The sequence below is a fragment of the Oscarella lobularis genome, chromosome 9 (assembly GCF_947507565.1).
Source record: "Oscarella lobularis chromosome 9, ooOscLobu1.1, whole genome shotgun sequence".
Classification (NCBI taxonomy): domain Eukaryota; kingdom Metazoa; phylum Porifera; class Homoscleromorpha; order Homosclerophorida; family Oscarellidae; genus Oscarella; species Oscarella lobularis.
Genome location: NC_089183.1, coordinates 2,643,621 through 2,654,275, shown reverse-complemented (window position 1 = coordinate 2,654,275; position 10,655 = coordinate 2,643,621). Strand labels below are relative to the sequence as shown.

General features: G+C 50.0%; 3 protein-coding genes and 1 pseudogene across 3 annotated transcripts; 1 reads left to right on the top strand and 3 right to left on the bottom strand.

Annotated features, from left to right (window-relative positions):
- Positions 1 to 1,028: 1,028 nt before the first annotated feature.
- On the bottom strand, positions 1,029 to 2,514 carry LOC136191052 (F-box only protein 22-like). Its single transcript, XM_065979341.1, has one exon. It carries the CDS (start codon positions 2,436 to 2,438, stop codon positions 1,194 to 1,196), a length of 1,245 nt encoding a protein of 414 aa, XP_065835413.1. The 5' UTR covers positions 2,439 to 2,514; the 3' UTR covers positions 1,029 to 1,193.
- Positions 2,515 to 2,564: 50 nt separating this feature from the next.
- On the top strand, positions 2,565 to 4,572 carry LOC136191446 (chromaffin granule amine transporter-like). Its single transcript, XM_065979770.1, has 2 exons — positions 2,565 to 3,644; positions 3,756 to 4,572. The coding sequence occupies exons 1-2, from the start codon at positions 2,961 to 2,963 to the stop codon at positions 4,458 to 4,460; spliced, it is 1,389 nt and encodes a 462-aa protein (XP_065835842.1). The 5' UTR covers positions 2,565 to 2,960; the 3' UTR covers positions 4,461 to 4,572.
- Positions 4,573 to 5,164: 592 nt separating this feature from the next.
- LOC136191053 (uncharacterized) lies at positions 5,165 to 7,019 on the bottom strand (annotated as a pseudogene).
- A 521-nt stretch (positions 7,020 to 7,540) lies between these two features.
- On the bottom strand, positions 7,541 to 8,035 carry LOC136191445 (uncharacterized). The gene has a single exon (XM_065979769.1). It carries the CDS (start codon positions 8,033 to 8,035, stop codon positions 7,541 to 7,543), a length of 495 nt encoding a protein of 164 aa, XP_065835841.1.
- Positions 8,036 to 10,655: the final 2,620 nt, after the last annotated feature.

The window sequence follows — 10,655 nt, the reverse complement described above, 5'->3', positions numbered from 1 at the left end:
AAATAAAGGCAATCTTTCTAAATTGTGCGTTCGCCTAAGCTATTTCATCAATTGCTATCCTGACGTTGAAATAATGCTAAGGGATCAGTACCTCAGCGACTTTCTTATCGGAGCTTCTACAATTGTTCGGGCTCTTTGTTCACTGTGCTATGGGCTGCCGAGTCTGTTCCGTGATTTCGTCGAAGTTCCTGAAGCTGTGGACAATTTGGCAGAAGTGGCCCAAAGAGGCTCGTATTTTTATTTTCATGCTGGTAGGGGTAAGTCGAGTTACTGCGTGGCTGTCGAATTCCTGTCGTACATTGATTCGCGACTTGGCGCATACAGTGTGCTTGCGAAAAGTCATCAAGGCTATTGTTGATGCGGCGTCGTGTTCGCCGCCAACCGAGAGAATGCGTATCGCCTCTTCGTATTTGGCTGCACTCCTTATTGTCAACGACGATCTGGACTCAATCTGGCCTAACGATGTCGAGAGCAAAGATGCTCTGGTTGCTAAGGTGTTCGGAAACAGCGACTATGAAAGAGGCTTTTTTGAACGCACAACTAAAGCCGAACTAAACTGCTATTATTACACGACACTTGTGCCTTTGGTGAATGTTTGCAACTGCTCTGAATTCCCCGCTGTCTCTGCTTTTGGCTTGAACCATCTGGCATACTTTTGTTGCAGCTACTTTCATGCTCATAACTATTTCGCCGAAACCGGGTTGTGTCCTTTGTGCCTTCTGAGAAAAGAAGTCGGTGCCGATGTGGTTTCTGGGCTCTCAATTCCAGCGGAGTTGGAAGACCAGTTCGACGCAGTAATGAAGGCATGTCCGGTGCACAAAGAAGACTGAGCCGGACGAGAGCGACCAATTTTTTGTGTTTGATAAGTTTATCGTTGTGGGTTGGTCTTCGCAATCTCGTTTCGTGTGTTAATATGATGTTTTTGTTAATTAAATTATGTTATTTAATGCGCGGACGGGTTTTCGTCTAGAACAAACTTACCATCCTCGTCACACGTAAAGCTGCACGTCTTCTTGGTAGGCGAAACAAAAGGGAAATTGAACTATATTCTCTCACATGACTCGGTGTCGACTACAGATATTCTCTCGCGAGGAATTCACTGCACGCTGCCTCTAAGCCACCTAACGTCCTAAAAGTACACCAGCTGGTATTACGCAAAAATCTACAAAACTGCCATCAGAATGGCAATAAACTTAGCTGGGTAACGTCAGAAATCCAAAAGCAAACGTGAAAGCATGCTGAAACGTTTCAAGACGCTTGCGCTTCTCAGAGTGCTTGTGATCTCCTTGATCGTCGTCGTCGTCGTCGCCACCCGCGCCAGCCTCATCCTCGCAACCGCAGGCACCCAATTCGCCAAACTCGCCATTGCCCAAAAAACCGACGACAGGAACGCCGGGAAAGAGCGCTCGCATCGAGTGCAAAGGATCCAACGACGATCCGGGTACGACGTCATCTCGTCGCCCGACGCAAATACACGCGAAACACGCGGCGGATAGAAGCGTCGACGCGCCACCACTCAAATCTCGACGAACTCTCGCCATCAAGTCTCGAACGTCTCGAACGTCACGTGACACCACGGTAGCGGGCCGAAAACCGACTCCTCCGAGTGCCAATCCGAGAAGGGACGAATTAGGATAAGGAATCGGTGTCGCACCGACGTAGCAGCGAATACCCCCTATGACCGTACCGCCGACGAGAGCGCCAGTTAGTGCGTTACCATGACGACGACGACGACAACGAAGAAGTCCGCGATAGAACGGCTGACTGCAACCGGGGGAGTATTGACTTTCGCTGGACGTCAAGCAGAGAACGAGACGCGACGACTCGTAATCGATGACGCCGCCGGGGAATAAATTCACGAGTTCCTGCTTGGGTCTTCGGCGGCTCCGGTCGACGTTGCTACTAGCAAAGAGACTGCGAATCGCGTTCTCGGTGAATTTTTTCGGACTCTCGTATCCGTTCAAGCCGAGCAGTTGAACGGACATATTATTTAATCGAGGAACGACGAGCGTTGTCACGACGACCGGTTGTTTATCGTCCGACTCGAAAACGCGTCCGTCTTTGCCGATGACGCCAACTTCTTCGTTGTGGCAGAATATTGCTATGCAATTTGATGGTATTCTACTGCAAAATGACGTCACTACGTCGACGTCATCGTCATCGTCGTCCTGCGAAATGAATAGTAGGAGAGCTGCTGGTGCGCGTTGGAGCGTGTCGATGTGAGAAGCGACGTCGAGTAGGCATTCGGCGTACGTCGAACGCGCAGTAAAGTGGGTCGAGAACGCTCTGACTGCGTTTGACGTCACGCGTTGAGCCGTTTCGCGCCATAGGCGATTGACGCAACTCGCTCTGGCGAGCGTGCGAGCGTTACAATGACGGAAAATTTCGTAAAGGACGACGGGAAGGTCGAGAGGCGATGCAGAAGCGGAGGAAGTCATCGTGTTAGCGCGCGCGCGCGTCGTCGGAAGACGAGTCTCTCGTCTCGCTCCTTTGATATGAGTTGAGGCTGCGGTGACAACGACTGAGGGGGCCATTTTCACAGCGTCAGTTTTCGTGAGAATGCTTGCGAATGGAAATTGGCGATTGCAGCGATTCAGCGCGCATTGATACGTTACGGGCAAAGGCAAACGTGAAGAATGTACACGCAGAAAGGTAACAGCACATGGGCACTTGGCATGCAGAGAGCCTCCTGGCTGGGGCTGTTAAGCTTTGGCTGAAATTACTGTACTAGCTTGGCGGGAACTTGAATTCATACCCACCCACCTAGAATCTTTAGGTGAAAAAAACCGGCGAATCAAATACAGGAAAATAAGCGCGGTTTTCTTACGCGGCTTGCACTCCGGCAAGTGTAACCAAAAAGCAATGTACAGGAACTCTTAGAAGTGACTACTAATTAGATCTTGTCCAACGTGCCTGTCTGGAAACGCGTGCGCCGCAGCTAATTGAGCTACACGCGTGGAATGGAGTACGGAACAGCAGCGCCCTCGCCATCTCCGGGTCGTCGCACTCTCCGCGATCGAATTGGCTCGTTTCGTCCACTTGTCCAAGTCGTCGCCTTCCTGTCCCTATTCCTCCTCTGCATCCTCAATTCTTTTATTGTTCCCATTGTCCCCGACTACCTCGGCGTCAACGATACGGAAATCCAAATCGGCGCCCTACTCGCCGCAAATTCCTTCGTAACCATCTTCGCAAATCCCATCGCGGCGTTCGTCACCGATCGCTACGGCTACCAAATCCCCGTCGTAGGAGGTCTTCTCATTTACACAGCCGCTTCCTTCGTATCGGCATTCGCAAAACAAATAGCCGCAAACGACCTAACAAAGACCTACATCGTACTCTTTGTCACGCGCGCAATCCAAGGCGTCGGCGACGCTTTCTCCGTCGTCGCCAGTCTATCGATGGTCGCCGTTTGGTACACGAGCGACGACGAGCGCGCTAACGCGATGGGAAACGCCTTCGCCGCCGCCGGAATCGGTCTCGTGGTCGGGTACCCCTTTGGGGGGGGCCTTCTCGGCGGTACCGGGCGGAATCGACGCCGGATGGAAATGGCCCTTTATAATAACAGGTCTCATATCTCTGGCGTCGGCGCTCATTGCATTGCTAATGGGATCGTCGCCCCCTGGGGTGGAGAGAGCGCGAGGCGAGTCTAGCCTCGTCCCCAGGCCCTTCACCAGCTAGCGCACTAACCCTTCCACCAGTGAGTGCGCCCCAAGCGCGCTAGCTGGTGAAGGGCCTGGGGACGAGGCTAAGGCGAGTCCGGACCGTCGATGCTTCGGTTACTATGCGATCCCTATGTGCTCGTCTGCTGCGTATCTCTCGTATCGACATATTCGTCATTGGCGTTTATCGAGCCACTTTTGCCTGTGTGGATGAAAGGGAATTTTGAAGATCCCGTTCCGACGACGTATTCTGTTGGATTGATTCTTCTCTCGCTCACCGTTGCATATACGATAGGATCATTGGTTTATGGACGACTTCCCGGTGAACGATGTTACTGGCTCAATGCTCTTGTCTCTCAGATCATCGTTGCGGTGTGTCTCGCGCTCCTTCCGCTCGTCGGTTTGGCTCATTCGCATAATCTTTACTACTCGATTATTCCCTTGTTTTTCTTGGGATTTTTCTACGCTGTCGTCGATTTGGTTGTGAGTCTTCTAGTCGGCGAGATCGTCGAGAAGCGCTACACGTACACGTACGGCGGCGTCTATGCGCTCGTCAGCACGGCGTTTGGGGTCGGTTTCGTTATTAGTCCTATTTGCGGTTTGACGGTCGCTAAATATGTCGATTTTAATTGGGCGGCGTGGGGATTGGCCATTTTCATTTTTGCAACGTCGTTTGTTCTCGTCTTTCTGAGAAACATCAAGGGCAGAGGAGAAGAGGAAGGTGCCTCGGAGGCGGCGGCAGTCGGGGATCCGACCGAGAAAACGAAGCTTCTCTCAGGCAGTGCAGAATCTTCTGCCTAGAATAACTGCAGCTTAGTACAGTGTAGACGACTGAATGCATGGTATATCTTTCTTTCAGTTGTCATCAATCGTTCGTCACTACTAGTGCGTGATCGAAGTTTGTGTTGCGTCATTATTGTTTTCCACGAACACAGCAAAAGAAGAGCATGGTTAGGCCCTAAATATATATTGAGTGTCGGGGAGACGCGTACTGAAGCCTGAGCTCTTGATCGACATCGCTAAACGGCCTTATACCTAATGTAATTGCGTCTACTCATATGCATTAGCCTAGTCTGTCTAATCTCTTTGACAGATTTGTACCTGTTTTGTACCGGATGCATCAGGGTACTTAGATGTACGAAGGCACGATGAAGAAGTCCCGTATTCGGCGTGCCAGCTTGTCTTCCCTGCCCGTCGCGTCCCAGCGTCGTCGCGCTCGCGCCGACCGGACGTCGCTTCAGTCCGACCGTCGATACTAACCCTCGTATCTATTTCGAGTACGTGCCGTATCGAAGCCATCGCTCGACAAGGCGCGTCGCCACAACAAGTCAACACAAAGCTCGATGGATCGAACAGAGAGGCCCATTCGAAGGAGTTCGCTGGGAAAGAGGGGCTAATCGCGAAGCGAGTTTCTTCAGAAATTCGCGTTAGCTGGTGAGTCTGTACGTGTCACGTACCCAGGCGTTTTCTCGCGTGACCGTCACGGAAAAAGTAGCTACAGCGCACGCTAGGTCAGTCAGTCGGCGGTTTGCACCGGGTACAAGGTAAATCAACGAAGAAAAACCGTGCAGGCAAGGAGAGAAACGAAAAGGAACAACGAAACGCTTTCTAAGGGCCATTGTCCTAGTTCATTCCACGCCACATAACAATCAGACAAAGGACAACAGCTATCATCATTCCGGCACCAACTCTCGACTCTTCAGCTAAATAAAAAAAGAAACGAAAATCAGGTAGCAAACTATGGAATCTTCTCAATTACATGTTGTCGGGCACTCGTTGGACGGTGCCGTTTGAGCGAACTGCCTATAGGCGCACGATCCCCCATTCATGCACGACGTCACGACGTTCGCCGTCTCGTTGCCGCTATTCATAGCCGAACGCGGCCCGCGATAGTACCAGCACAAATCGCCGGCGAAAAAGAGTCGATCGTCGACCGGTTGACGCACGTCGTCGAAATCCTCCCACGAAGCGCCGACAGGCCAAACTGGAAATCCGCCGAGTAGAAGCGGATCCTTTCCCGGTGCCGCCATGTAGATGTTTGACGGCCCCTTGCCGAACATATTGCGTAGCATAGTCGTGACGTCGTCATTCGTAGTTTTACTCCAAGCCTGATCTGTCAGTCGTTCTGCGTATCTGCCCGTCGTGTATAAATGATGTTTGCGTATTCGGGCACGTGACTTAGTACGGGCGTGATGTCTCGTATCCAGTTGTTATCGAGATCGTGCGTCACGTACGCGTAGTGCTCGCTTGCGAGCGACAATTTCGTGTCGAAGACGGCGTACAGGACGGTCGCCGATAGCATGTTGAACTCGCTCCACGCGAGACGTTTCCAAAAGGGTATCTCGGGTGTAAAGGTGACCAAGCCGCGCTGGAGCACGCCGAGACTGAACGTCACGATAGCGTAGTCGCCTTCGTACGTCGAGCCGGTGTCCGTTGTCACTGTCACGCCTGACGACGTGTAGGTGATCGACTTCACTTTGGCGTTGAGCACGAGTTTGTTCTCCAGGTCGCCGGCGAATATCGTATTGCTCATGCACTTGGGCAACGCTCGCGAGAGCTTGGGCTCGTTGCTGCTGTAGTAGTATTGCGTGGTGCCGTCGACACCGTTCGTAGGAGAAGCGAGGAATAGATAGTGGGCGGCCGATTGAGCGTGCGATGTCAGTCCGTGATCGAGTTCGAAGAACAACCACTCGAGGATCCAGTCGATTGGCTTCGTCGGATGCCATCCGTACAGGGTCAGAAGAGCTCCAAGACTTGGTGATCGCGAATCTAGAGTATAAAAGTTAGTCACGTAGGCCTATATATGAGATGAGGTCCCTGTTTGCATCATGCAACCATCTCTTTACTTAGGGATCGTTAATCATGCATGTGCATCCAAAGTAGGCGCTCTATAGACAAACAAACGACCACCAGCGAAGCTTAATTACCTGGTATGTCTCCGTTGTCGTACGCCCTGGCTGCCTCCGTCAAAATCGAATAGAACTCGTTCAGACGTTCATTCGCTATTGATGTTAAGTCGGCGCCGGTGCCATTTATCATAGTCAGTGCAAACGACCCGGCCTCCGACCAATCGAGATTGCACTTTGCAAACCAGGGGCCCAAAGGGTCGCCACCGGGCTTCGTGGTGTCACGCGGCCAATAGAACGAGTCGGCTGCAACTTCGTCGATTGCTCCGGCGGCGAGTCTTCCTCCTACGTGATCACTTCCCTCCAGGAGGAGAAAATCGACGCCGTTGTCTTTGAGCGTTTGGGCCGCTTGCAATCCGGCGAGACCGCCTCCGAGAATCAAGACCTTTCCTTCGGCTAAACGCACCGAGTATAGGAGAGCGAAAAGAAGGAACGAAAAGCAGAATGCCATTGTTGCTTTGTTGTAGCAAATGCCGCCGGTCTAGAGCAAGACGAGCATGCGCGCAGCAGCGGAATGGACCGGAACAGTTCACGACTGTCAGGTAGGGCGTGGCCCGTCACGCGAGGCTAATCACGAAATGTAACAATAGCCTCAATAGCCTCAATAGGCACAATCCTCACAATAGCAACAATGCATACTATTTCAAGTTGATGCGCGTACAGCCATGCAAGCATTCATATTGTAACGGTAAAGCCAGGCGTCCTACTATGTGCGTATTTTGATCGAGTTGTCCATACTGCTATAAGAGAGATCTGCTCAAACGCCGAGTGACATTATCTCTTCCGGGCCTCAAAGCGTTTAATAACGAGACCCTCCTAGTACCAGTGTATGACTTGGTGCTCTCCGGGTTGGTTACTCGCTCTACTAGTAGTAAGTACACTGACATCAGTAGTTTTGCATCATCAGTGCGTTTTTAGCTCGCAAAAAACGTGCAAAAATGCTTGTTTCGGTTTCGTTTCGTCTCTGCCCCAAATTCACTCACTCTCAGTTAGTTTGAGTATGACTTCTTTTGCTTTGGGATATTCTTCCAACAGCTCCTTTCTCTTTCCCGCCACAAATCCTTCCGGGACAAAAGCCGGCGAAACCGTCAAACCGCACAATGCCCACGTGTCATCCCTGAGCAGATACGCGCCGAACCACGTTCCCTTCTTCACCGCGTGAAAAGGTCGCTGACCGGAAGTGACGTCGGAGCCCACAACGGTGCTCCTCGCGTGACCGCTCTCGTTTGCGTCCAATTCAACGACGACGATAGGCGAGCCGAGGTAGAAGTGATACATTTCATCTGCGTCAACTTTGTGCATGAACGATCGATCGGCGTTGCGCAGAGCGTAGTAGATGTGCGTGCTGGCTCCGCGAGCTTCTTTCGCTGACTCGTTTGAGGATTGGGCGCGATGAACTTCTCTATAGTGGCCGTAGCAATTGCGAGGGTAAGGCTCTAAGGCCAATTCGGTGACGATCTGCTCGAACATGACGACTGTAAGGGTCAGCTGGGCGACAGATGACTGGTTGTACGGGTGTCTTTTCTAACATCCGGTGTCGACCGGGGGTTGCGCTGTTGCATGCGTGACGTCGACGCAGATCACGACTGCTCTCGAGTTAGCGATTCGTTCCCGAGTCTGACCACGTTTCATGTACAGCTAACGCCTCTTATAGTTTGTCAAGAGCGCAGATATCAAAAAATTGAGAAAATCGCTTTTAGAAAGTGTTGACGGAATTGGGACAGTCTACTGCTTTCTTCTATGGGAGAACACTTGTCTGCTGTACGTAGGCTAGCCCTGGGCCACCATTCCTCTTATATCTCAACCGATTTCTCTCACCATGCAGAGAACGAGTCGATTTTTGCCAATTTAAATAATCAATTAATCATTCTCACAAGACATCGAAACCAATTACCACAAATAAAGCAATAAATTTTTAAAGCGGTTCTTAATTGATCATGCACTCTCGTCCTGCTCAATCTTCTTTGTGTACCGGACAAGCCTTCATTACTGCGTCGAATAGGTCTTTCAACTCCGCTGGAATTGAGAGCCTAGAAAGGACATCGGCACCGACTTCTTTTCTCAGAAGGCACAAAGGACACAAACCAGTTTGATCGAAATACTCCCGAGCATTAAAGCGGTTGCAAAAGTATGCCAGATGTTTCCAGCCAAAAGCAGAAACAGCGGGGAACTCAGAGCAGTTGCAAACCTTCACTAAAGGCACAAGTGTCGTGTAATAATAGCAGTGTCGATTTGTGCGTTCAAAAAAGCCTTTTTCATAGTCGCTGCTTCCGAACACCTTAGCAACCAGAGCATCTTTCGCTTCGACATCGCGAGGCCAGATTGAGTCCAGTTCATCGTTGACAACAAGGAGTCCGGCCAAATACGAAGAAGCGAAACGCATTCTTTCAGTTGGCGACGAAGACGACGCATTGACCATGACCTTGATGACCTTTCGCGAGCACACAACATGAGCCAAGACGCCAATTTCAGCGATGTAAGACAAGCATTCAACAGCCGCGCAGTAAACGTCTTCCACCCGAATTTTGTTCAGATCGTTGCAATGAAAATAAAAATATGAGATTCTCAGAGCCACTTCTGCCAAATTGTCAACAGCTTCAGGGACGTCGACGAAATAATGAAACAGATTCGGCAGCCCATGGCACAGCGAACAGAGAGCACGAATAGTTGTGTAAGCTTGGAGAGCAAACTTGAAGTGAGATTTGTCAAACGAATCATATCGCAATCTTTCAACGTCGCAATAGAGGGCCTTGCTTAGGCGAACGCACAATTTAGAAAGATAGCTTTGATTTATAGCCAAGTGTTCACGAGTGATTGCTGGCAGTTTCTCGAATACTTTCCCCAGAAACTTATACTTCATACACAATTTCTCTGGAAGATTGCTAAGAATTGCCATAGCCAAATGCAATAGACGAGGATGCGAACAAACGAGCGACGAGAATGACAACAGAGCGAAAAGAAAAGATTCTTCTAACCGGCCCCAGCGCCCACCATAGTTACAATAGTCCCGAAGCAGAGGGCAAATCCTTGGATTCAGAAAGTGCTGAAAAGCAAATTCTAGTAGACTACAAGCAGAGTGGCTTAATACGAAAAGTTGCTTCCCTTTTCTCAGTCTAGGATGAGTGTCCATTAGGTCGCTGAGAAATGCACCGGTAGCGTTTGCCACCTTATGCCAGTCATCCTTTTCTGTCTGCAGGCGAAGAAGTCCAGCGTAAATCATAGACAAAACTGGAGCAGGAATCACTTCGTCGCGGCGGAAAAATAACATGTGGTAACATGGATTAACAGCATTATAAAGAGAAGCGTAATTTCTCAAGGCATGCTTACTGCGATAATCATCAACGTTTGCCCCAGTAGAGATTTGACAGTTTTCAGCGCCATATTTTGTCAAATCTCGAAGCCCGTTAAAATTCTCAAGAAATTTGAGTTGACCAAATCGATTGGTGACTCTTAGAACGTCGCATACGCAATCAAGGGAAAGAGTGTCCGTAGAGTCTAGGTGAGTAAGTGAAGAAGAACACATTAGAATTTCGTAAAGAGCTTGCTTCACGCTTGCTTCTCCTTTATTATGCCTGTCACCGCACCAAGACACATACGAGAGATCGACACTGCTCAAATAACCAAGCTTAGTAAAAAATTCCGAAATCTTTGAACGTAGCGCCGGAGTGAATTCCGATTCCTTGTCAGAAACGAACTTTAACGAATTGAGACCGAGATGTCGGAGACCAACACATGCGAGACAGTCAGCCGTGGAGAACACTTCCAAAAGGCTAACAGGAATTCCAGAAATGCATAGATGCTCCAATAGAGGTAGACTCGAAACGAAAGTACGCAGCTCTTCACAAGAAACGGACGTGAATCCAATATCCAAATGCTGTAGATTTGAAAAATTCGGAAGTTCGACTAATCCAATTTCGCCGACGACGTGACGAGCACAGAAGCTCGTCAATGACGTCATGCACTTGTCCTCGACGATTTTCAAAAACGGAGTCGACAGATCCGCCCAACACGAACTGAACGATATGTCAATGCTCGTCACGTTGACCAATTCTGCTATTTTGTCGACGAATGCGTTTGGATCGACATCAAT